This window comes from Oncorhynchus keta, unplaced genomic scaffold (assembly GCF_023373465.1).
Source record: "Oncorhynchus keta strain PuntledgeMale-10-30-2019 unplaced genomic scaffold, Oket_V2 Un_scaffold_19327_pilon_pilon, whole genome shotgun sequence".
NCBI classification, from domain to species: Eukaryota; Metazoa; Chordata; class Actinopteri; order Salmoniformes; family Salmonidae; genus Oncorhynchus; species Oncorhynchus keta.
Genome location: NW_026290846.1, coordinates 187,084 through 214,221, shown reverse-complemented (window position 1 = coordinate 214,221; position 27,138 = coordinate 187,084). Strand labels below are relative to the sequence as shown.

Sequence of the window (27,138 nt, the reverse complement as noted above, 5' to 3'; positions counted from 1 at the left end):
AGCAGCCAGTGGTGGTGGTGGTTCTGGGGCCTGACCAGCAGCCAGTGGTGGTGGTGGTTCTGGGGCCTGACCAGCAGCCAGTGGTGGTGGTGGTTCTGGGGCCTGACCAGCAGCCAGTGGTGGTGGTGGTGGTTCTGGGGCCTGACCAGCAGCCAGTGGTGGTGGTGGTGGTGGTTCTGGGGCCTGACCAGCAGCCAGTGGTGGTGGTGGTGGTAGTTCTGGGGCCTGACCAGCAGCCAGTGGTGGTGGTGGTGGTAGTTCTGGGGCCTGACCAGCAGCCAGTGGTGGTGGTGGTAGTTCTGGGGCCTGACCAGCAGCCAGTGGTGGTGGTGGTAGTTCTGGAGCCTGACCAGCAGCCAGTGGTGGTGGTGGTAGTTCTGGAGCCTGGCCAGCAGCCAGTGGTGGTGGTGGTGGTGGTAGTTCTGGGGCCTGGCCAGCAGCCGGTGGTGGTGGTGGTGGTGGTGGTAGTTCTGGAGCCTGGCCAGCAGCCAGTGGTGGTGGTGGTGGTGGTAGTTCTGGAGCCTGGCCAGCAGCCAGTGGTGGTGGTGGTGGTGGTAGTTCTGGGGCCTGACCAGCAGCCAGTGGTGGTGGTAGTTCTGGGGCCTGACCAGCAGCCAGTGGTGGTGGTAGTTCTGGGGCCTGACCAGCAGCCAGTGGTGGTGGTAGTTCTGGGGCCTGACCAGCAGCCAGTGGTGGTGGTAGTTCTGGGGCCTGACCAGCAGCCAGTGGTGGTGGTAGTTCTGGGGCCTGACCAGTAGCCAGTGGTGGTGGTAGTTCTGGGGCCTGACCAGCAGCCAGTGGTGGTGGTAGTTCTGGGGCCTGACCAGTAGCCAGTGGTGGTGGTAGTTCTGGGGCCTGACCAGCAGCCAGTGGTGGTGGTAGTTCTGGGGCCTGACCAGTAGCCAGTGGTGGTGGTAGTTCTGGGGCCTGGCCAGCAGCCAGTGGTGGTGGTGGTGGTGGTAGTTCTGGGGCCTGACCAGCAGCCAGTGGTGGTGGTGGTGGTAGTTCTGGGGCCTGACCAGCAGCCAGTGGTGGTGGTGGTAGTTCTGGGGCCTGACCAGCAGCCAGTGGTGGTGGTGGTAGTTCTGGAGCCTGACCAGCAGCCAGTGGTGGTGGTGGTAGTTCTGGAGCCTGGCCAGCAGCCAGTGGTGGTGGTGGTGGTGGTAGTTCTGGGGCCTGGCCAGCAGCCGGTGGTGGTGGTGGTGGTGGTGGTAGTTCTGGAGCCTGGCCAGCAGCCAGTGGTGGTGGTGGTAGTTCTGGAGCCTGGCCAGCAGCCAGTGGTGGTGGTGGTGGTGGTAGTTCTGGGGCCTGACCAGCAGCCAGTGGTGGTGGTAGTTCTGGGGCCTGACCAGCAGCCAGTGGTGGTGGTAGTTCTGGGGCCTGACCAGCAGCCAGTGGTGGTGGTAGTTCTGGGGCCTGACCAGTAGCCAGTGGTGGTGGTAGTTCTGGGGCCTGACCAGCAGCCAGTGGTGGTGGTAGTTCTGGGGCCTGACCAGTAGCCAGTGGTGGTGGTAGTTCTGGGGCCTGACCAGCAGCCAGTGGTGGTGGTAGTTCTGGGGCCTGACCAGTAGCCAGTGGTGGTGGTAGTTCTGGGGCCTGGCCAGCAGCCAGTGGTGGTGGTGGTGGTGGTAGTTCTGGGGCCTGACCAGCAGCCAGTGGTGGTGGTAGTTCTGGGGCCTGACCAGTAGCCAGTGGTGGTAGTTCTGGGGCCTGACCAGCAGCCAGTGGTGGTGGTGGTGGTTCAGGGGCCTGACCAGCAGCCAGTGGTGGTGGTGGTAGTTCTGGGGCCTGACCAGCAGCCAGTGGTGGTGGTGGTGGTAGTTCTGGGGCCTGACCAGCAGCCAGTGGTGGTGGTGGTGGTGGTAGTTCTGGGGCCTGACCAGTAGCCAGTGGTGGTGGTGGTTCTGGGGCCTGACCAGTAGCGAGTGGTGGTGGTGGTGGTAGTTCTGGGGCCTGACCAGCAGCCAGTGGTGGTGGTGGTAGTTCTGGGGCCTGACCAGCAGCCAGTGGTGGTGGTGGTGGTTCTGGGGCCTGACCAGCAGCCAGTGGTGGTGGTGGTGGTAGTTCTGGAGCCTGACCAGCAGCCAGTGGTGGTGGTGGTGGTGGTAGTTCTGGGGCCTGACCAGCAGCCAGTGGTGGTAGTTCTGGGGCCTGACCAGCAGCCAGTGGTGGTGGTGGTTCTGGGGCCTGACCAGTAGCCAGTGGTGGTGGTAGTTCTGCGGGCTGACCAGCAGCCAGTGGTGGTGGATCTGGGGCCTGACCAGCTTGCACAGCTAACTGGTCATTCTGGGCAAGCTGCAGTGACAAGGGCAGGATCCTTCCTGTATGACTGGAGGGGAATTGGGGCTATGGAGTGATCAGTTTCCATGTCTAGCAGATGCAGTCAGCAGATGCAACTTGCATACCAAAGAGACCAATTGACTAACTGGAACATGATCCCAGCCTGAATGATGCTGGAGATTAGAGTTGGCCCCAACAACAACAAAATATCTGACGACTGAGAGTAGTCTGTTCTTGCAACTAATCGATTGGTGTATTTTTCCATAAGATCTGCATCTGATGGTCAGTCTGGCGGGAGGGAGGGAAGAGGCTGCCTCACCATCTATCCGCTCTCTCGCCCTCTGAGAATGACGAGGGCACAATCTTCCAGCAAATGGCGGAAATCGAGTCGCACAAAATATTCCTTGATATTAAAAAGACTAAAGCCACCAATAATAACACGCAGGCCTATCTATTCACTTTGTAGCGTGAGGGGATAGGCTGGGCTGGAGAGGGCGTTTTATGGTTTGTAAATTTGCTGAATAAAGTGCTGAACTGTTCTGAATAGAATAGCCCTTTCCTCTATTTGTTGACAGTCGCTCTCTCGTCATTGTTTAGAAATGTCCTTCAGTAACCTATCAAGTTGTGAAAGCTGCTGACACAAGCTCTGGCCAGCGGTAGGCCTATAGGTGCACTTGATTTACTCTCTGGACCTGCCTGGTAGGCAGAGTTTAACTTCTGACACATGAGATGGCTGGATCGAACATTTTGACTACCAGGTGCACAGCTGAATCAAGTGTGCTACTGCAAACTGCGCCATCTGCGGCCTCTGCAATGGGTTAGTCCACGAAAACGGGCGTGAATCAGGCGGGTGGGTGTCTCATACTCCATGAAAATCAATTTGAGACAGCTCGATTTAAAAGAGATCTCTGTCAACCAACAGTATGTTGACCAAACAATCGACCAGTCGACTAAATGGGGTCAGCCTACTGGGGATACTCCAGTAGTGGAATGGTTGGTTGTCTGGTTGTGGAGAGTCTGTGAAAGGGCTGTCACCTCATTTGCTTATGAGTGGAGTTTCTTTATTTCTTTATTGATTGGTGAAGGAAAAAGTCCTAATTGTTTCTTTATTCCTTTTGGAAGTCCGGTAGGATAATTTCACCGATATTAACTGTGGGTGGTTGGCATTGGGGGACACGCCCAGAAGGAGATATGGGGCATGACAGAACTTGTGCGGCTAACCTCAGGTTAGTTAGTCATCATAGCCTATGACCTAGTTACACTAAGCTGTTTTGGTTGTGAGGGACATAGCACAGCTCCACACACATTTGAAGATGATCCCTGGGCTTGGATGAACAGTAAAAGGGTTGCAGAGGAGGTGGAGCAGATCAAGTATGGTGCACAAAGACCACTGTCACAGTCAATCCCCATCCACCATAAACCATCACATACAGCAAGTTGTATTATTCTAAGGTGCCTCTTGTTTGTCATAAATGTATACAGCAACTCCAGGGCAGAAAGTAATTTGGCAACTCCAAATGCAGTGAGCCAGTAGGTCATGTTGGATTCAGGCAGACGGACTAGCAATGAATCCAAGCTCACTTCTAAATGATAAGAGGTGACTTACGAGCACAGGTTATACCACCAGTAGGGGCAAATTTGTTTCTGACTATTGTATCTGTGTTTACAGGTCTCTATTTCCAAAATGCTTCAAGATACACAAACAACAATGATTAGGATATGTAATTTGTACAGTATCAGAGCTTGCGTGAGTTTATGCCACCACCCCTCCTGCCAAGTATTATTCTGCACTGTTTAAGGGGTTGTCACATCTATTTACCCAATTTTGCAGTAAAATATTTTTCTACAACCATCCATTTCATATTTAGCAGACCTTAAAGATATGGGAAAAACAACATGGTTGTGCCTCCGGAAGAGGGATCTCAAATGAAAGCACTTTTTGCAGATTGGCCACGAGCCAAATGTGTAGCAAGCTACGTGGGAGATCAATGCAAAATGGAATAACAATGATGGAATTAAGTTAGTTAAATGAGAAGGAGTAAGTAGGCTGTTTCATCTGAATGGAGTTGTTGTAGACAAGGACAGCAAAATATCCCAAATGAACATAGCTGGCTAACATAGTGAGGGATTTTGGAAATCCTTGGGCTGGCCGCCTAAGTGTTTTTTTCCCCCTTTGGTTCGAAATGATAGTTTCCGGATTCGATCATATTAATGACCAAAGGCTCGTATTTCTGTGTGTTATTATGTTATAATTAAGTCTGATTTGATAGAGTAGTCTGACTGAGCAGCAGCAGGCCCATAATCATTCATTCAAACAGCACTTTCGTGCGTTTTGCCAGCAGCTCTTTGCAAGCACAGTGCTATTAGGCTTGAAGTCAATCAGCCTAATGGCTGGTGTAACCAATGTGAAATGGCTAGCTAGTTAGCTGGGTGTGCGCTAATACTGTTTCAAACGTCACTCGCTTTTAGATTTGGAGTAGTTATTCCCCTTGCGCTGCAAGGGCCACGGCTTTTGTGGAGTGATGGGTAACGATGCTTCGAGTGTGGCTGATGTTGATGTGTTCCTGGTTCGAGCCCAGGTTGGGGCGAGGAGGGGGATGGAAGCTATACTGTTACACTGGCAATACTAAAGTGCCTATAAGAACATCCAATAGTCAAAGGTTAATGAAATACAAATGGTATAGAGGGGAAATAGTCCTATAATTCCTATAATAACTACAACCTAAAACTTCTTACCTGGGAATATTGAAGATGTTAAAAGGAACCACCAGTTTTCATATGTTCTGAGCAAGGAACTGAAACGTTAGCTTTCTTATATGGCACATATTGCACTTTTACTTCTCCAACACTTTTGTTTTTGCATTATTTAAACCAAATTGAACATTTATCATTATTTATTTGAGGCTAAATTGATTTTGATGAATTATATTAAGTTAGTATTCATTGGGCCTCCCGGGTGGCGCAGTGGTCAAGGGCGCTGTACTGCAGCGCCAGCTGTGCCATCAGAGACTGGGTTCGGGCTCTGTCGTAACTGGCCGCGACAGGGAGGTCCGCGGGGCGACGCACAATTGGCCTAGCGTCGCTCTGGTTAGGGAGGGGTTGGCCGGTAGGGATGTCCTTGTCTCATCGCGCACCAGCGACTCCTGTGGCGGGCCGTGCAACCTAACAAAGGTTGCCAGGTGCACTGTGTTTCCTCCGACACATTGGTGCGGACGGCTTCCGGGTTGGATGCGCGCTGTGTTAAGAAGCAGTGTGGCTTGGTATTGGAGGACGCATGACTTTCAACCTTCGTCTCTCCCGAGCCCGTACGGGAGTTGTAGCGATGAGACAAGATGGTAGCTACTAAAAACAATTGGATACCATGAAATTGGGGAGAAAACGGGGTAAAAATAAAAAAGGGGGAAGTGTTCATTCAGTATTGTTGTAATTGTCATTATTACAAATAAATAAATAATCAGACGATTCATTGGAATCTGATTTTTTTGGTCCTCCAATAATCGGTATCAGTGTTGAAAAATCATAATCGGTCAACCTCTAGTCTGCACCACCCCCTGCGGCACCATGCGATCGAGAGCGGTGCTATTGCAATACCAAGCAGTGATGCAGCCAGTCAAAATGCTCTCAATGGTACAGCTGTAGAGCTTTTTGAGGATTTGAGGGCCCATGCCAAACTTTTTCAACCTCAACATTTTAAGTCTTTAGTGATTTGGACACAGAGGAACTTGAAGCTCTCGACCTGCTCCACTGTGGCCCCTTCGATATGGATGGGGGCATTCTCGCCTCCCTGTTTCCTGTAGTCCACAATCAGATCCTTTGTCTTACTCAAAATCAAAAATCTAATTTTATTGGTCACATACACATGGTTAGCAGATGTCATTACGAGTGTAGTGAAATGCTTATGCTTCTAGATCTGCCAGTGTAGCAGTATCTAACAGGTAATATCTAACAATTCCACAACAAAACCTAATACACTCAATCAGGTACACTTTAAAAAAAAAAATTTTACTAGGCAAGTCAGTTAAGAACACATTCTTATTTAAAATGACGGTCTACCAGTGGGTTGGTTTAACTGCCTTGTTCAGGGACAGAACGACAGATTTTTACCTTGTCAGCTCAGGGATTCGATCATGCAACCTTTTGGTTACTGGCACAACGCTCTAACCACGAGGCTACATTCCGCCCCACAAAAGGAATGGGATGAGAATATAAAATTATATGGATGAGCAGTGGTAGTTTAGTGATTATATAGTATATACATAAACCCCCTTTTCAGGACCCTGTCTTTCAAAGATACAGGAGACAGGATGGACCGCTGATCGTCCTCGCATTGGTAGATCACGTGTAACAACACCTGCACAGGATCGGTACATCCGAACATCACACCTGCGGGACAGGTACAGGATGGTAACAACAACTGCCCGAGTTACACCAGGAACGCACAATCCCTCCATCAGTGCTCAGACTTTCCGCAATAGACAGAGGCAGGACTGAGGGCTTGTAGGCCTGTTGTAAGGCAGGTCCTGACAAGACATCACCGGCAACAATGTCACCTATGGGCACAAACCCACCGTCGCTGGACCAGACAGGACTGGCAAAAAGTGCTCTTTACTGACGAGTTGCGGTTTTGTCTCACCAGGGGTGATGGTCGGATTTGCGTTTATCGTCGAAGGAATGCGCGATACACCGAGGCCTGTACTCTGAAGCGGGATCGATTTGGAGGTGGAGGGTCCGTCATGGTCTGGGGCGGTGTGTCACAGCATCAGACTGAGCTTGTTGTCATTGCAGGCAATCTCAACGCTGTGCGTTTCAGGGACGACATCCTGCTCCCTCATGTGGTACCCTTCCTGCAGGCTCATCCTGACATGACCCTCCTGCGTGACAATGCCACCAGCCATTCTGCTCATTCTGTGTGTGACTTCCTGCAAGGCAGGAATGTCAGTGTTCTGCCATGGCCAGCTAAGAGCCCAGATCTCAATCCCATGGGACCTGTTGGATCGGAGGGTGAGGACTAGGGCCAATCCCCCCAGAAATGTCTGGGAACTTGCAGGTGCCTTGGTGGAAGAGTGGGGTAAGATCTCACAGCAAGAACTGGCAAATCTGGTGCAGTCCACCAGATACTGTCCCTTACTTTTGATTTTCACCCCCCCCCGAGATGTGCCTTTTGTTAAGTAAATTGGTATTAAATGAGGTGGAAAGGAGACTAAGATCTGATATGTAATCCTATGACTGTCCTTGTTCTGTTAAAGTTTTAAATGACTCTAATTCCAGGAATGTGCATCGATGGTAAGCCCAGATGAATCTACTCTCCCAGCCCTCCTATTATTTAACCCATATGCAAACACTGGGTGCATCTGGACTCCTGTTTGGCACAGCCGCGTACACACACACTGCTCTGGCATGTTTGAAGCCCAACGTCTTGCAGCAGGTGTCTTGTCTGGAAGTCCTTGGTTGCTCCCTGGGGACAGAGTTAAGTGTGTGTATAGAGGAGTCAGTGGGTACGGAAGAGTGGGGGATGTATACAGGGGTGGCCACTTTCTATGGTCTCTGCATTGAGCCAGATGGGCAGTAAGGGGCCTGTGCTCTCCATGTGGCTCTTTGTGTGCTCCCCTCTCCATGCGTCTCTTTCTCTGTCACTGAAAGGCTTTGGCCAGTATTTCTCCTATTAATGAAAGCGATCCACCAATGCCCCTCCACCCAATCAACACACACACACGCACGCACGTACGTGTGGGGGAATGTCTTTTAATCAGTTGATGGATGGAGAGACTGCTGATGTTTAGGGGACCCATTTCTCCCCGCACTCTATTGGCTTTAGTTCTCAGGGTCAACTTCCCCCCGCCCCCCCTCTCTAATCCTATTAAAATCCCCTCTGAAAAGCTTTAGAGGGACAAAGCTGCGCCAGCCAGGGTAATCTGGGAAGGCGTACCCCCTCCCCGCATCCAGCCGGGGTGATCTGGGACGGTGTGCCCCCTCCCCGCGTCCAGCCAGGGTAATCTGGGATGGCGTGCCCCCTCCCCGCATCCAGCCAGGGTAATCTGGGATGGCGTGCCCCCTCCCCGCATCCAGCCAGGGTAATCTGGGATGGCGTGCCCCCTCCCCGCATCCAGCCAGGGTAATCTGGGACGGCGTGCCCCCTCCCCGCATCCAGCCAGGGTAATCTGGGACGGCGTGCCCCCTCCCCGCGTCCAGCCAGGGTGATCTGGGAAGGCGTGCCCCCTCCCCGAGTCCAGCCAGGGTGATCTGGGACGGCGTGCCCCCTCCCCGAGTCCAGCCAGGGTGATCTGGGACGGCGTGCCCCCTCCCCGAGTCCAGCCAGGGTGATCTGGGACGGCGTGCCCCCTCCCCGAGTCCAGCCAGGGTAATCTGGGAAGGCGTGCCCCCTCCCCGAGTCCAGCCAGGGTGATCTGGGACGGCGTGCCCCCTCCCCGAGTCCAGCCAGGGTAATCTGGGACGGCGTGCCCCCTCCCCGCGTCCAGCCAGGGTGATCTGGGACGGCGTGCCCCCTCCCCGCATTCTTACTTTGTTTTAATTGTTTGTCTTTGTTTCTTCCACTTAAAAGGAAGTGTGGAAGTGCTTTGAGAGCTTGGTTAGTGTTTATTCTCTGTGCTAATGGATTCAGTAATATTACTCTTACTCTTCCGGGCTCGACATTAATGCTTGTCCTTTTGTCTGGGAAAAGTATAACAAATAGGTGGACAATTTAAATCTATATTCCTCTTGTCCAAATGGACAAAATAATTCACACACAAATCACAATATCCAACAAGTACTCTTGATAAGAGAGGCTAACAATGGAATAATATTCAAATCTAGTTTTCATGTAGACCTACATAATTTAAAAAGCCTACAGGTCAAAGTGTGGGTAATATGCATGTCCAAACCCATGCTGACATGGAGGTGCCAGAAAATGTAGGCAAACTTTAAATGGAGGCTAAAGGCCAGTCATGTTTGACAAATATAATGAACATTAACGTATAACGAACATTAACCATAACGTATGGTTTGTTTAGATCAAATGGTCACAAGACCTGAGAGTGAAGGACAGTTCCTGTTGCTAACCGCACATCACCCACCTTGAATCTGAGCTGGAGGTGGTCAGCATTTTAAAACATCATCAACTTAAAGCTGCGATATTTAACTTATTTTGGGCGAACTGACCAAATTCACATAAACGTGATTTATAAATCTGTCATTCTTGTTGAAAGCAAGTCTAAGAAGTGGTAGATCTGTTCTATGTGTGCTATTTCTATGCTTCCCATGCTTAAGTTTTAGTTTCTTTTGGTTTTGTACACCATCTGAAACTGCAATATTTTTGGTTATTGAAAAGAGATTTCATAGCGGTTTTGTCACACACTGAAATTAGGTGAACTATTCTAATTTTAGCAAACAGGATGTGGCGGAGAAATTTCTGCATAATGCATCTGTAATTGTTTAAAATCAGGAAATTTTTTGTAATTTTATGAAGCATACGACCATATACATAAATGTTGAGGGAATTATTTTATAAATGGTTCTGTATTTCACTGAAAGAATAAACGTTTTGTTTTCGAAATGATTGTTTCCAGATGTGACCATATTAATGACCTGAGGCTTGTATTTCTGTGTTTATTATAATTAAGTCTATGATTTGATAGAGCACAGCGCTGTTTATGACTTCAAGCCTATCAACTCCCGAGATTAGGCTGGCAATATAAAGTGCCTATATGAACATCCAATAGTCAAATGTCTATGAAATACAAATGGTATAGAGAGAAATAGTACTATAATAACTACAACCTAAAACCTCTTAACTGGGAATATTGAAGACTTGTGTTAAAAGAACCACCAGCTTTCATATGTTCTCATGTTCTGAGCAAGGAACTTAAATGTTAGCTTTTTTACATGGCACATATTGCACTTTTACTTTCTTCTCTAAAAAAGTTTAATTTAAACCAAGATGTTTCATTATTTATTTGAGACTAAATTGATTTTATTTGTGTGTTCTATTAAGTTAAAATAAGTGTTCATTCTGTATTGTTGTAATTGTCATTATTATTTTATATAAATAATTTTTTTGTTCCTCCAATAATCGCTATTGGCGTTGATAAATCCTAATCGGTCGACTTCTAGTTTGTGCCCATAGGCGACATTGTTGCTGGTGATGTAAGGCAGGTCCTCACAAGACAACAGGCCTACAAGCCTCTGTCTATTGCGGACAGTCTGAGCACTGATGGAGGGATTGTGCGTTTCTGGTGTAATTCGGGCAGTCGTTGTTGCCATCCTGTACCTGTCCCGCAGGTGTGATGTTCGGATGTACCGATCCTGTGCAGGTGTTGTTACACTTGATCTACCACTGCGAGGACGATCAGCGGTCCATCCTGTCTCCCTGTAGCGCTGTCTTAGGCATCACACAGTACAGACATTGCAATTTATTGCCCTGGCCACATCTGCAGTCCTCACATCTGCAGTCCTAAGGCATGTTCATGCAGATGTGCACGGACCCTGGGCATCTTTCTTTTGGTGTTTTTCAGAGTCCGTAGAAATGCCTCTTTAGTGTCCTAAGTTTTCATAACTGTGATCTTAATTGCCAGCCATCTGTCAGCTGTTAGTGTCTTAATGACCGTTCCACAGGTGCATGTTCATTAATTGTTTATGGTTCATTGAACAAGCATGGGAAACGGTGTTTAAACCCTTTACAATGAAGATCTATGAAGTTTATTATTTATTTTTTAGAAAGACAGGGTCCTGAAAAGGGACGTTTCTTTTTTTTGCTGAGTTTAGTTCCTGGCTGTGCCTTACAAAATGACTGTGCGCATTGGCTCTAGTTGTTTTTAAAAGAATAGCCTGAAATGTTATTTTTTTCAGCTCTGATTTACTCCAGGCATACAACACAGTTTATAGGCCTAGTGTTTTAGTTCTTTGTATTCTTAACATTTTCAGGTCACTGCTCTTTTTTTGTTTTTTACACATCAGAGGGCAAGTGAGCTGGGGTGGCTTTGTGACCTTTAGGTTAACCTTTTGAACTATGACTTAGTGCCATATGGCTGCCCACCACCAAGCAGATATACTTCACGAGTTAGAACAGCCATAAACGCTGCCTATTTCTACAATGTATATTCTTAAAATCTGGTTGTAAACCTAACCTTAACCAAATAAACCTTAAATAAAATAAGACCAAAAAGCACATTTTTGTTTTTATGATATAGCTAAATTTGACTTTTTAGCTGTGGTAACTAGTGAAAGGCCTAAGTGGTTATGTCCTTTCTTCTGAAATGTGCACTTGTTCACTTCACTCTCCTTCACGGATTTAACAGCATAGGATTCTAAGAATCGGCTGGAGGGAGATAATTTAGTCAATGATTGTTATATTTCCCAATTGTTAAATCCATTCAAAGTGTGGAAGCGGAAGGGTCGGGAGACCCTACAGAGGGGTACTATTTGCTCTCTTCAGGCTGAGAACCAGCATGAGGTTTACCTAGTAGTGGAATGTGAATCCCCATAACTTATTCAGGGCTCCAGACTAACATTTGCTCAGGGTCAGACAATTCTAATACATTTGAGGTCTCTTCTAATGTAATTCACTATGCTTTATTAAAAGGTGTAATAGATTACTAGGATGTAACACATTTATTGAATACCATCTAACATGTTCAAGCAGGAATGCATTATTCAAATTTTGATATGCATCCTAATCCAGTGATTGTCATGAATTTTGGACAAATAGGCATTTTTCTTTTTGTTATTTTACTGTCAAAATAGGGCTTTTTCTGTTCAATGTAGATACATTTTTCTTTATGTGCACTAATAAGGCTTTTTAAATACTGTGCATCGGCCATTGCAAGTGTACTTGGTCTCCATTGTGCTTTTATTATTTTAGGACATTACATTTAATCAAGGCCCAGAGGGGTATATGGCCAATCTACTATGGCTAAGAGTTGTTCTAAGGTGAAACGTGGAATGCCTGGGCCATATGCCATAAACCCTGAGGTGCCTTACTGCTGTTATAAATTGGTTACCAAAGTAATTAGAACAGCAAACTATTAGTTTTGCATCAGACCCATATTGTCTTTATATACCACGTCTTTCAGCATTCAGGGCTTGAAACACCTGGTTTATAATTAGAGTTAGCGATCTAGCTAATGTGTTTTGAGTTTCCACTTCCTCAGGTGGTGAATTAGCACCAATTTGAATTAGGCCGATCTTGACTGTAAAAAAGCTTTGAGCGCAGTAATGATCGTTAAGGAATAAACATTATACCTACAGGAAGCTGAGACCCTCTTAATGTGGATGATTAGTTGCATCCCAATTTGCAACTAATAGTTAGACTTTTTTACCCCCTTTTTCTCCCCAATTTCGTGGTATCCAATTGTTAGTAGCTACTGTCTTGTCTCATCGCTACAACTCACTGCGATGCAGTGCCCTAGACTACTGCGCCACCCGGGTGGCCATAGTTTGCCATTTGTCTACTACCCAGAGTCAGATGATCTCATGGATACCATTTGTATGTCTCTGTGTGCAGTTTTAAGGTAGTTTCGTGAGCCATTGCTAGCTAGCATTAGCACAATGACTGGAAGTCTATGGGAGCAGCTAGCATGATACTAATTGCCAAAATGTTGCACTATCCCTTTAAGTGGCGAGCAAACCCACTACATGAGAATAGATTGGCTGGCTGGCTGGCTGGCTGGCTGCCTGCCATGGATAGGCCTACACCTGGATTGGATAAATAGGAAATCATCAACTTTCAGATTTTTTTCTCTCTGACCACACCCCTCAGGACGTTTTCTGTTGAAGACACTAGATTTGTTTCCATAGAATCCCTACCAAACAACTCTACTCTTGTCCCGCAGGCAGGCCAATCCCTCAAAATATGGTTTGGTGCATCAGAACTGCGAGGTGGAAGAGTTGTGGGACAAGCGCAGCAAGGAAGAGGAAGCTCTGCACAGCACGTCTCCCCCCTGCACCCCCCGGCAGATGAAACGCATGTCGGGGAAACACCAGAAGAACCGCCAAGGTCAGGGAAGGTCGGCTAGACGCTCTCCTAACAAGGGTAAGTTAGGGGGGTAAGATGTAGTCAGACGTAGAGAGGACAGGGGAGTAGTGTGGTAAGCACATCAGGCAAACGCCAGAGGAACAGCCAGGGCAAGTCATCTGGACGCTCTCATAACAAGGGTAAGAGAGAAATGAACATTAGATAAACCCTCTCTACCTGTTAGGGTAACTACGACAAACATAGTGGCCCGCATTTGGAATGAGCCAGTAGCTGTGAATAAAGGAACCATAACATGTGGATTTTCTTGACGGTTAAAGGTTCTATAATTAGTATTGATTTTCCATTCTCTCTGGATCTCAGCAGACAAGCAGACATCCCCCTCCAGCCCGCCCCAGCCCAACCCCAACAGGCTAAGAGAAGGGGCCGAGCGAGACCAAGACAAAGGCCCCCACCTCCAGCCCCTGGAGGCCGAGCAACATAACTACAAGTTGGGCAAGAAACAGACCGACCCTTCTGAGGGGATCCAGATAAACAAACAAGAAAAGAAACAAAGCGAGGATCAACAACACAGCTACAAACAGGGTCAAAAACAACGTGCCACCCTGCGCTCCAGCGAGAGAGACCACAAGAAGACCTTCCATGGTTCCTTCATGCTGGACCCGCTTTCCAAGACCTCTAGCCCCTTCGGTGGAGGCTCAGCCCTCAACATGGACCCCAGGAAACCCTACCTGTCACTGGGCTGTGGCAGCGGCAAGCTCCTGGTCACTATGCCCCACCCCATGGCCCATCGCACCCACCGCCAGACTTCCCGTACAGACTGCCCCGCTGATAGACTCAAGTTCTTTGAGACGCTGAGGTTGTTATTGAAGCTGACATCCATGTCGTCCAAGAAGAAGGAGAAGGAGCAGCGCGGCCTGGAGAACACTGCCTTCATGGCCCAGAACAATGACGTATTTATTCACTGACTTATTTACATATTTGTTTATTCACTTATTTATGCATACTAGTGTGTTTTTATCTTGCTCTCTCTCCAACACCCAGGTGGTGTGGCTGGAGCTCCAGGCGTGGCACGCGAGACGCTCCGTCAACGACCAGGACCTGTTCCTGTTCACAGCTCGTCAGGCCATCCCAGACATCATCCACGAGGTCCTCCACTTCAAGGTTAACTACCACAGCCTAAGCCCCAGCACCGTAGGCCTTGGGCAACCTAGGAGTGGGTACTCCCACTCCACCGTAGGAGTGGGAGTACCAAGGGCATCTCCAGACCATGGGGCCCAGAGGACTCTAGTGTTCACAGATTCAGGCTGTGGAGGTCCAGGCCAGGTGCCCAAGCAGAGGTCTCCAACCCAGGGCTCAGAGACGGTTTCTGGGGAGGAAAGGGACTCTAACCAGCCTGCTGCTGGTGGAGCTCCAGAGACTAACCACGCTGTTTCAGTTGACCCATGGGGCTTCAGCGCCAACCCCTCCTCGGCGGTAGATGCAGCGGCCCCCCTGGGTTCCGGGGCGGGGTACAGGGAGCACCTCCAGCGCCAGCGGCTGGCCTTCGAGCAGGTCAAACGGGTGATGGAGCTGCTAGAGTCAGTAGAGGCTTTGTACCCGTCCCTGCAGACCCTCCAGAAGGACTATGAGAAGTACGCGGCCAGGGACTTCCAGGGCAGGGTGCAGGCACTCTGTCTCTGGCTCAACATCACACAGGTACGGTGGGGGATGGAGGAGGGTTTTACTGTATGCACATTCAAAGTAATACCAGAGCTGGAAAATGGGAACGAGATTGTCCTCTTAATGGCAAAGCAATCCCTTTTTTCTCTCTTCTGTGGTCCTAGGTGGCTCAGTTGATAAAGCAGGGTGCTTGCAACACCAGGATCATGGGTTTGACCATTACTTCAAAATGTAACCAATAGGTGTGAAAACTGTTTGTATAAAAGCGTCCGGTAAGTGGCATATATCTGTTATTATATTAGGATCTCAACCAGAAGCTGCGTGTCATGGCCACCGTCCTCGGCCTCCGGGACCTCTCCCGTATCGGCTGGCCTGTCTTCGAGATCCCCTCGCCACGCTGTTCCCGCGGCAATGACGACGAAGACGAGGATGGGGGGATATACTGTCCCACAGCCATCTACAGACCCTTTGTAGATAAGGCCTTGAAACAGATGGGTCTGAGGAAACTCATCCTGAGGCTACACAAGCTGATGGACCCCTCCCTCCAGAGGTCCCGGGCAGCCCTGCTCAGCCACATGCCTGCACAGGAGGTAAGAGAGCGAAAGCTGCCATATTGTTTTAATGTGGTTTTATAGAAGAAAAGGTTACATAAGAGTAGGCTTTGATGGGATCCAGATTGTCATACCTTCATACTGACCTTGTGCCAAACCGGGATATTTGGTAATACTGGCTGGCACTGAACGAGGCGCTTTTTTCAAACCTATCTGATCTTCTGTTATCCGAAGGTTCGCAATGCTAACAAGTACATGTAAAATCACAGAGAATGCTAACAAGCCCATTGCGTACATTTTCTAAAGTATTTGCAGGACAGACATCTCGGCTCATACAAGTAACTCAAAAATGCTAGTCAGTTTGCTGCGCACACAAAACAAATATTACACAGCTAAGCTCTTGATTCGGGAGGGGATTCTCTGCTCTTACTAAGCGACGCTTGATTTTGGAAGAAGCTGACCACTTAGCTAACTAGCGACTAAATTAGCAATCCTAATGGACAACACTTAGGCTTCTACTTCCAGCTTATACACACTATATACATTTTACAATAGTTTTATTTGTTTGGTGTTAGTCCTGGCCTTCCGCTAACCTTCACCTCTCCCATATATTTCTGATGTCCATCCAGTTTGATTTCTATTTGCCATATATTTTTTAACTGTGCTATTTCACAAAAGTTCTGAACCTATATACATATTACACACAGTACATTTTTAGACAGATAGTTAACTTAATAATTAAGATATCTGGCAAACATTTACACTGAACAAAAATATAAACGCAACATGCAACAATTTCAAAGATTTTACTGAGTTACAGTTCATATAAGGAAATCAGCCAATTGAAATAAATTCATTAGGCCATAATCTGTGGATTTCATATGACTGGGAAGGGGCGCAGGCATGGGTGGGGAGCCAGGTGGCTGGTCTCAGACAATCCCGCAGGTGAAGAAGCCGGATGTGGAGGTCTTGGGCTGGCGTGTTTACACGTGGTTTACGGTTGTGAGGCCGGGTGAACATTCAATTCTCTGGCAGCAGCTCTGGTGGACATTCTTGCAGTCAGCATGGTAATTGCATGCTCCCTCAACTTGAGACATCTGTGGCATTGTGTTGTGTGACAAAACTGCACATTTTAGAGTGGCCTTATGTTGGTCCCCAGCACAAGGTGCACCTGCGTAATAAGCTTCTTGACATGCCGCACCTGTGAGGTGGATGGAATATCTTGGCTTAGGAGGAATGTTCAACAACAGGGATATAAACAAGTTTGTGCACATCATTTGAGAGAAATGAGCTTTTTGTGCATATGGCAAATGTCCAGGATCTTTCATTTACAGCTCATGAAACGTGGGACCAATACTTTACATGTTGCGTTTATTTTTATTCAGTATAGTTGTGAGTTCCATACTTTAACAGCACCTGACGCGTGCTGAACAACAGTGAGTGACTCACAAGGCTCCAGCCTCTTGTCATTGTGTGCTTGTAAACAAACACCACGTGACTGGGGACTACCCGGAAGTTTCATAATTAAACATTGTGACCGGTGAAATGTGGAATGCAATCGTCTTTTACCTCCCAACACGTCGAACAAGTTGACTTCAGGTATTTATTAGAAAGTAGATAGACATATTGAAGTGTATTAAATGACGGTATTGAAAAAAAACTATAGTGGATGGTCCTTGCTATCCGGGAACCTTGGGACAACCCCCCCCCCCCATCTGGTGCTATGATCCTGTGATCAAGGCGTTAGGGTTTAGGGTAGCGATGTCCCAAGGATCCTGGGGACATCACTACACAAGCTCACAGAACGGGACCGCCAAGTGCTGAAATAGGTAGGCCGTACAAATCGTCTGTCCTCGGTTGCAATGCTCACTACTGAGTTCCAAACTGCCTCTGGAAGCAGCTCGTCGCCATTGGACTCTGGAGCAGTGGAAACGCGTTCTCTGGAGTGATGAATCACTCTGCACTGTCTGGCAGTCTGATGGACAAATCTGGCTTTGGCGGATGCTAGGAAAACCGCATCCTGCCCGAATGCAGGGTGCCAACTAAGAAATAACGTTTTGGGGCTGTTTTTCATGGTTCGAATTTTGGCCCCTTAGTTCCAGTGAAGGGAAATCTTGAAGCTAGTCAGAATTTGGAAAGCAAATATGAATGCCAATTATGCAATGTTTATTTTTTTTGCACAATCACAAATGACCCTCATTATACATAATTACAGTTAAATTGATTTCCAACGAAGCTGCACTCTCTCAACTGTGACTGGTCCATGTGTTATCCTAGCAAAGTGCTCTCTCAGCTGTGACTGGTCCATGTGCAGAAACAGTGTGCACAAAAAGCTATCCATAAACATTCAGGATTAGAGGTCGACCGATTAATCGGAACGGCCGATTTTTAATTAGAGCCGATTTTAAAGTTTTCATAACAATCGGAAATCTGTATTTTTGGACCCAGTTTTAAAACATTTTAAAAATATATTTTTTTTTATACCTTTTATTTAACTATGCAAGTCAGTTAAGAACACATTCTAATTTTCAATGACTGCCTAAGAACTGTGGGTTAACTGCCTTGTTCAGGGGCAGAACGACAGATTTTCACCTTGTCAGCTCAGGGGTTTCAATCTTGCAACCGCACAGTTAACTAGTCCAACGCTCTAACCATTGCACTCCACGAGTAGCCTGCCTGTTACACGAATGCAGTAGAAGCCAAGGTAAATTGCTAGCTAGCATTAAACTTAACTTATAGAAAACAATCAATCATATTCACTAGTTATAACTACTAATCCAGTTTATAGCAGGCAATTGTGTCATTTCTCTTGTGTTCATTGCACGCAGAGTCAGGGTATATGCAACAGTTTGGCATACCTGGCTCATTGCGAACTAATTTGCCACAATTTTACGTAATTATGACATACATTGAAGGTTGTGCAATGTAACAAGAATATTTAGACTTAGGGAATCCACCCGTTAGATAAAATACAGAACGGTTCCGTATTTCACTGAAATAATAAACGTTTTGTTTTCGAAATGATAGTTTACGGATTCTATCATATTAATGACCAAAGGCTCGTATTTCTGTGTGTTATTATGTTATAATTAAGTCTGATTTGATAGAGTAGTCTGACTGAGCAGCAGCAGGCCCATAATCATTCATTCAAACAGCACTTTTGTGCGTTTTGCCAGCAGCTCTTCTCAAGCACAGCGCTGTTTATGACTTCAAGCCTATCAGCTGGTGTAACCAATGTGAAATGGCTAGCTAGTTAGCTGGGTGTGCGCTAATACTGTTTCAAACGTCACTCGCTTTTATATTTGGAGTAGTTATTCCCCTTGCGCTGCAAGGGCCACGGCTTTTGTGGAGTGATGGGTAACGATGCTTCGAGTGTGGCTGTTGTTGATGTGTTCCTGGTTCGAGCCCAGGTTGGGGCGAGGAGGGGGACGGAAGCTATACTGTTACACTGGCAATACTAAAGTGCCTATAAGAACATCCAATAGTCAAATGTATATGAAATACAAATGGTATAGAGAAATAGTTCTATAAATACTATATTAACTACAACCTAAAACCTCTTACCTTGGAATATTGAAGTCTCATGTTAAAAGGAACCACCAACTTTCATATGTTCCCATGTTCAGAGCAAGGACCTTAAACGTTAGCTTTTTTACATGGCACATATTTTACATGGCACATATTACTTTCTTCTCCAACACTTTGTTTTGGCATTATTTAAACCAAATTGAGCATGTTTCATTATTTATTTGAGGCTAAATTGATTTTATTGATGTTTTATATTAAGTTTAAATAAGTGTTAATTCAGTATTGTTGTAATTGTCATTATTACACATTTAAAAAATAAATAATCAGATTAATCGGTATCGGCTTTGTTGGCCCTCCAATAATCGGTATCGGTGTTGAAAAATCATAATCGGTCGACCGCTATTCAGGATGACTAAGTCACCTTCCCTGGGGCCCTAGGAGGGAAGGCTTGGTCTCCTCTTCTTCTCCCTTCTCTCTGGTAAATTATCTGTGAAAGCAACAAGTGTGCTGGTTGGAAAAATAAGTTCACCACATACTCAACTTGTAAACAGCAAGAGATTTAGCTAGGAATGTACACTGCTCTTGTTAGGGCTATTTAAAATAAAAAAATATAAAAAATATTCTCAGTTGTCCAGTTGAGTTGACAAGTTGTATACTTAAGAGGTTTGGAAACTGCATTCCACTGTCCTTACCTCATCCTCTCCTTCTCTGTAGTTTGTCAATATGCTAACCTGTCTGAATTGTGCATTTTTCTATGTGTCTACCCCTAGTTCACAGACTTCCCAGACCCCATGCTGTACAGTGACTACCTACCAGAACTGTCCCGCCACCTGTCCTCCTGTAGCGCCCCCTGTGGCCCGGAGCTGGGGGCAGACCAGGTCTCTTGGGAGGAGCTGTTGGACATGGACCTCCCCTCGTTCCGACCTGCCTTCTTGGTCCTGTGCCGGGTCCTGCTGAACGTGATACATGAGTGCCTTAAACTGAGACTGGAACAGAGACCTGCAGGGGAGCCTTCACTGCTCAGCATCAAACAGGTCAGCAGGCACACTGTTTTCTTTATTGACTGATTAATGCTATTGGGCTGACCAGAACCTCAGATGTTGTCATTTTTAAAGCACAGTTCTATTATCTATGGTGGATGTGGAACCAGGCCAGCCTAGTACAGCTTGGCCTGCTCTGTTTGGCTCAGTAAGATGAAATGGTTAGGCTATATGTTGATGCCCATGCTAACCGGTGTCTCCATCTGTCCTGTAGTTGGTGCGTGAATGTAAGGAGGTGTTGAAAGGTGGTCTCCTGATGAAGCAGTATTACCAGTACATGCTGAGGCAGGTGGTCACAGACCCCCAGGGACTCCAGACCAACGCCAACATAGACGAGTTTGAGGACGACCTCCACAAGATGCTAGTGGTAAAACAGACCTACTGAGTCAGGATTAGGGTTTCCAGAAATCCTCGATGGAAGAGTTCTGAGGGAATAAGCAGTATATCCGGGAATCCTCCAACCAGGATTTCTGGGAAAACAGAGAAATGTAGATTTTTTATTGCAACCTAGTTAGGATCGTCATGAAATTATAATGAGGCATTATGAAGGGGTCATGCATGCTTATGTCAAGTTTTATAATGCATTATAACTGCACCATAACATCGACAAGATCAAGAACGACCTCCACAAGATGCTGGTGATAACGCAGACGTCTTACTGAGTCCTAAACTGTAGAAGATGCATTGAATCTTCACTGAAAGTGCTTTTTAGTCCTGGATTAAGTTAAATCTGCGTCTGGGAAAATAGGGCCCTAAACCACTAACGTATGTGTTGCTCTCAATGGTACAGCTGTAGAACGTTTTGAGGATTCAGCGTGGCGGAGGTGACGTTGCCTACCCTCAATACCTTGGGTCGGCCTGTCAGGAAGTTCAAAGGAGGTTTTCAGACCCAGAGTCTTAATCTTGGTGTAGAGCTTGGAGGGGACAATAGTATTGAGCTGTAGTCAATTAACAGCGTTCTCATATTCCTCTTATCTAGGTGGGTGAGGGCAGTGTTGAGATTGCGTGATCTGTTGGGGCGGTATGCAAATTGATTGTGTCTGGGATGGTGGAGTTAATCTGCTATAACCAGCCTTTCAAAGTGCTTCCTGATTACAGGAATGAGCTCTACGGGGTGGTAGTCATTGTGGCATGAAGCCTTAAGAGTTCTTAAGGACCGGAATGATGGTCGTCTTAAAACATGTGTGGATAGCAGCCTGTGACAAGGAGAGGTTGTCCCAGGTCTGGTAGAGTCCGGTCCTTCTGTAGCACAGTTGGTAGAGCATGGCGCTTGTAACGCCAGGGTAGTGGGTTCGATCCCCGGGACCACCCATACGTAGAATGTATGCACACATGACTGTAAGTCGCTTTGGATAAAAGCGTCTGCTAAATGGCATATATTATTATTATATTATTTAGAGCAACATCATTGGGCAGATCACGGTTGGGTCTTCCTTTGTAATGCGTAATGGACTGTAGCCCCTCCACTTGCGGTGTGGTATGATTCCACTTTACTCCTATATTGTCATCTTGCTCATTTGATGATGCTACGGAGGTCATAGTGAGACTTCTTGTACTTGTTCCTGTCCTCAGGGCATCAGGGTTGTCTACGATAGCTCTGTGCGCGGTAGCCCTGCTCTTTAGTTTAGCGCCAACCTGTGTTAATCTTGGGCTTTTGATTGGGGGACAATGTTGCCGATGCATTTTGTAATGCAACCGGTGACTCCGGTGGATAGCTCGTCGGCAGAGTTTCAAAACATATTCCAATCAGCGCTAGCAAGGCAGACCTGTAGCATAATCTCTGATTCTGGTGACAATTTTTCAACGGAGCGAGTCACAGGTACTTCCTGTTTTTGAGTTTCTGGTTGTAAACAGGAAGTAGGAGTACATGATCTGATTTGGTGGATGAGGGAGGGCCTTACATGCTTGCTTGTTGGTAGAATAACAGTGGTCTAGGACTTTATCGCCCCTAGGGAATAGGGTGCTGTTTGGGACTCATTCAGATTAGAGGTGTACTGTATGAGAGGCTGTCTCTGGATAGCTGGCCAGTACCCAGGACTGAGGCTCAAAGGTATAGCTCCTGGTAAATCTGCTTGAGAACACTGTGTGCTGATTTCTGGTGTGAGTGTGTTTTAACCAACCACTGCAAAGCTGAAACAGCACATGGTAGGTAGGGGTGTGGCAGGAATTGGTCTTAGTCAATCACTGATTACATCTCAGGAATTTAGGCGGCAGAGTTTTCTTTCCTCGCTGTCGGTCTTTTTCTCTGAACCGCCGGCCGGCCGGTAGTCTGATAAAAGCCTGATAAAACACTATGTTCCTGAATTCCAAGAAGGCTCAGAACAACAGAACTCTTAGGGAAAAAGTCTAGTCTAGTCTACTGCCTGCTGCTAGCACTCAACGCTTTCCTTTAGGAATATTACAACCCTGCCCTGAAGAGCAGAGCATGGAGTGGGGCCTGCAGAGCATGGGGTGGGGCCTGCAGAGCATGGGGTGGGGCCTGCAGAGCATGGGGTGGGGCCTGCAGAGCATGGGGTGGGGCCTGCAGAGCATGGGGTGGGGCCTGCAGAGCATGGGGTGGGGCCTGCAGAGCATGGGGTGGGGCCTGCAGAGCATGGGGTGGGGCCTGCAGAGCATGGGGTGGGGCCTGCAGAGCATGGGGTGGGGCCTGCAGAGCATGGGGTGGGGCCCAACCAAGCCGCACTGCTTCTTAACACAGCGCTCATCCAACCAGGAAGCCAGCCGCACCAATGTGTCGGAGGAAACACCGTACACCTAGCGACCTGATCAGCGTGCACTGCGCCGGGCCCACCACAGGAGTCGCTAGTGAGACAATGATATCCCTACCGGGCAAACCCTCCCTAACCCGGACGACGCTAGGCCAATTGTGCATCGACCCCCCCGGTCGCGGCCGGCTGCGACAGAGCCTGGGCTCGAACACAGAGTCTCTGGTGGCACAGAGACCACTGCGCCACCCGGGATGCCCACTCTAGCAATTTTAGTTTTGTTACAAACTTGCCCATTCTGGTTTTCTCATATGCATGTTCTCTAGGCAGTTGGCTGATAAAGTGGATACTGGACAGATTGGGGTATATGATGAGATTGATAAAAACAAAATAGTTGTTACTTGGCAGCTAAGCATCGATCTTCATGTCACTAGCATACAAATGAAGACCCTTAATTTTATTGGAAAGGAGCATCAGTCTCATCACTGTGCACTTTCACCATCCTGTAGCCTAAACTGCATGCTTTTCCAATTAGCAATGGGAGGACCACACAACATAGCATCGCGGGACTACAAATTTACCTCCATGGTTATTCTATCAACAATTGCACAATAAATTGTTTCCACTGCAATTTGTTGCATAATACAATTTTACCAACACAAAAATATCCCACCATGTCAAATGAAAAAATTGTCTGTTGACATTTATTAAATTGTAACGATACTTCCTGTTTCCATCAGAGCTGTCGTGATTCTTTTTTTTTATACAGCATGACTTGACTGGCATAAACAGTGGACAATCATACGATGGAGAAACCATGTTGTTAATCAAATCTAGTTCCTAAATGTATGTTTTATCAAATCTCTCAAACTTGAGACGAAACTAACTGATGCATGCACCTTTTATTTAAATGAATAACATTGGAAATACACCTTCCTGCAGGTAGGCAAAAATATCCACTTACCTGATAATCACCACACATTCATCCCTCTGTCTGCAGGTGTACTTTGACTACATGCACAGCTGGATCCAGATGCTGCAGCAGCTTCCCCAGGCCTCACACAGCCTGAAGAACCTTCTAGAGGAGGAGTGGGACTTTACCAAGGTCATCACCCCTTACATCAGAGGAGGGGAGGCTCAGTCTGGGAAACTCTTCTGGTTAGTGTTTGACTGAGTTTGTTTCTTTGTTCAATTGTATCTCATGTTGAGTGTCTATAATCCTTGGAAGCATCCAACTTGCTCCCTCTTTAACATTGTGTTTAGTTCGCTCTGCTTGGCAAAGATCCCCTGTCTCTTCTCGCTCGCAGTGATATTGCTGGGATGCTGCTCAAGTCCACTGGGGACTTCCTGGACGCGGGCCTGCAGAGGAGTGGTGATGAATTCTGGGAAAGTGCCGATGACAGTACAGTCTCAGACGAGATCAGGTATGTCTTGTTTTAGATGGTAGGAACTGCCAGGGACCTCATGATATGATATGATCACCATACTTAGGTGCCAAAACAGTATGTATTGCAATAATTACATTTTATGTTCCAAACGTATTGCTCATTGTATAGGTCTGCTGCAGAGAGATGAGTGTACATGAGAAAATAAAAAAAGTGCTGAAAAACCTTGTTGCCTCACTATTTCAAAAGAAGATGAAGAACAAGCTATATGATGAAAAATACCTGCATTTGTGGTACAGCCGACTAGCGCCAGCTAACGCAACTTTGCAAAAAGTATATACACAGAGTATACAAAACGTTAACATCTGCCCTTTCCATGACCAGGTGAATCCAGGTGAAAGCTATGATCCCTTATTGATGTCACTTGTTAAATCCACTTCAATCCGTGTAGATGAAGGGTAGAAACAGGTTAAAGAAGGATTTTTAAGTCTTGAGACAACTGAGACATGGATTGTGTATGTGTGCCATTCAGAGGGTGAATGGGAAAGACAAAAGATTGAAGTGCCTTTAAACAGGGCATTGTAGTAGGTGCCAGGCGCACCGGTTTGCACTGCAACGCTGCTGGGTTTTTCTCGCTCAACAGTTTCCTGTGTGCATTAAGAATGGTCACCACCCAAAGGAAATTCAGCCAACTTGACACAACTGTGGGAAGCATTAGTCAATATGGGCCAGCATTCCTGTGGAAACCTTTCGACTCCTTGTAGAGTCCATGCCCCAACGAATTGAGGCTGTTCTGAGGGCAAAAGGGGTTGTTAGGGTGCAAATATTATAATGTAATTTTTAAAAATCTATTTAACCTTTTTTAACTAGGCAAGTCTGTTAATAAGAACAAATTCTTATTTACAATGACGGCCTACCCCGGCCAAACCTGGACGATGCTGGGCCAATTGTGCACAGCCTTATGGGACTCCCAATCATGGTCCGGTTGTGATACAGCCTGGAATCGAACCAGGGTCTGTAGTGACGCCTCTAGCACTGAGATGCAGTTCCCTAGACCGCTGCACCACTCAGGAGCCCCATTAGGAAGGTGTTCCTAATGTTTGGTATACTCAGTGTATATATCAGTGTATATCTAGATTTACACAACAGGTGGGTCTAATCATGAATGCTAAATTCGCATACCAGCCGGTGTCTATTCCACAAGTTACCACCGGCTAAATCTATGATGTTAAAATGCCTATTTACTCTGTTCCATCTGACTGCACAATCTACTTTCTCATAAGCCCAGCCAGGTATTTATACACTTGATCTCCACAATAAAAAGCATCCAGACATTCTCTCACATTTCTTTTAGACTAACATTTAGTTTTCAACAACAGAGATTTCTATAAACTTTGCTCTCTACAGACAGGCAGGCAGCTTTTCTCAGACAGTCAATATCACGTATCAGGATAGTTTTATGGATATATATACAATCATATGAGGAAATTAGTCAGTTTAAATCAATTGAATCAGGCCCTACTCTATGGATTTCACGTGACTGGGCAGGGGTGCAGCCATGGGTGGGCATAGGCCCACCCACTTTGCAACCAGGCCCAGCCAATAAGAATGTGTGTGAATATATTGTACATTTTTGTTACATGTTTTTATATTTTTTTTACAAATTGATACTTGTGGTCCAAGCATCGCTATAATATTGCGATATGTAACAATGGATTACCCCCCCCGTCACTATTAGATATGACCAAGTGAATTCCTCACTGTCAGGATAATAAAGTGAACTTGACTTTCTAAGAGGCTAATGTTGAGCTGGTTTGTTGTCCTACTAGGCGGTCGGTAATTGAGACGAGCCGGTCACTCAAGGAACTGTTCCATGAGGCTAGAGAGAGGGCGTCCAAAGCTCTGGGCTTTGCCAAAATGCTCCGTAAGGTGAGAGAGACAGTAGTTTTTGTTTCCCCCCATTTTCTTCCTGCTTATTTTGACTTGGCAAATGCACAGATGTATTGTGTATGTAAATGTATGCTGTGTTTTTGGTTATGTCTCACTTGTAAAAAAAGAGGGGGAAAAAAGGATAGCTATCTCAATGTGACTTCCCAGGTTAAATCTAGGAAGTATGAACATAAAATAATTATGTATTTTGAGTGTTCTGACTCCCTCTCTCCACTACAGGACCTGGAGATTGCTGCAGACTTCAGCATTACCAGCGGGGTACCATGCCTCCTGGAGGCCCTCATGGAGAGAAACTATGTCAAGGTGCCTCAAATGACCCCTTTTGTTCCTTTTCACCCTCCGTGCTATTCACTCTGTTCTACAGCGGGCCTGGGTCAATCCATTTCATGAAGTTTCCATTCCAGAACTAAACTGAAATTCCAATATTCATCATTGCTTTTTCAATGAAAATGACATTTCAATGTACTTCCTGAATGTCCCTTCCCTTTCTGAAGGATGAAAATGCTAACTTGTCTGTCTGTCTGCAGGTCCAGATCCCAGGGCTGGAGGAGCTGGAGGTGTTTGTCCCCTGTTCCCTGATGAACCAGCGGGCCCTCATCCTGCAACTTCTTAACGCTGCAGCTGGTAAGGACTGCAGTAAAGAGCCTGATGAGATGATGGCAGAGGACGAGGCCTACCTGCTGATGAGCAAGCACGGAGCAGGGGACTCGCCTTGCGAGGCAGGCCAGGCTGCGGTGCAGTGGCAGTGGGACGGGGAGCTGGTCAAACTGGTGCCTCAGATGGAGACTGTGGACACGTTACGGGCCATGAAGGTCGGTTGGTGGGAATTCTGGGAACAGGGTTTATTAACCAATTTGCAGTGTGCCATGAGAAGGTGTGTGTGATCCCATCTCCCATTCTGAAGTAGATTATTAAGCCTGATTGCAATGGGAACCTATGTATAACATATGTAGCTGCTTTGCACTAACATTGTACTGACAGTTGATAGAGAAGAGATTGATGACTTGACTCAAACTCAGCTGTTAGACTTGGCTGTACTATGACTCGTCCTCAAGGAATTGAGACTTGACT

At 46.7% G+C, this 27,138-nt stretch overlaps 1 protein-coding gene across 4 annotated transcripts in view; it reads left to right on the top strand.

The window, feature by feature from the left end:
- LOC118396657 (mitogen-activated protein kinase kinase kinase 4-like) overlaps positions 1 to 27,138 on the top strand; it is a 66,716-nt gene that overhangs the window by 14,886 nt on the left and 24,692 nt on the right. For 3 of the 4 annotated variants that reach the window (XM_035790991.2, XM_035790973.2, XM_035791001.2), the window contains exons 2-12: positions 13,107 to 13,306; positions 13,610 to 14,199; positions 14,291 to 14,944; positions 15,211 to 15,498; positions 19,758 to 20,021; positions 20,242 to 20,394; positions 23,733 to 23,890; positions 24,040 to 24,156; positions 25,947 to 26,046; positions 26,287 to 26,370; positions 26,595 to 26,879. In XM_035790991.2, coding sequence (XP_035646884.2) covers positions 13,107 to 13,306; positions 13,610 to 14,199; positions 14,291 to 14,944; positions 15,211 to 15,498; positions 19,758 to 20,021; positions 20,242 to 20,394; positions 23,733 to 23,890; positions 24,040 to 24,156; positions 25,947 to 26,046; positions 26,287 to 26,370; positions 26,595 to 26,879 — 2,893 coding nt within the window. The remainder of the gene's footprint in view (positions 1 to 13,106; positions 13,307 to 13,609; positions 14,200 to 14,290; positions 14,945 to 15,210; positions 15,499 to 19,757; positions 20,022 to 20,241; positions 20,395 to 23,732; positions 23,891 to 24,039; positions 24,157 to 25,946; positions 26,047 to 26,286; positions 26,371 to 26,594; positions 26,880 to 27,138) is intronic. The other variant, XM_035790982.2, reaches the window with a different exon arrangement.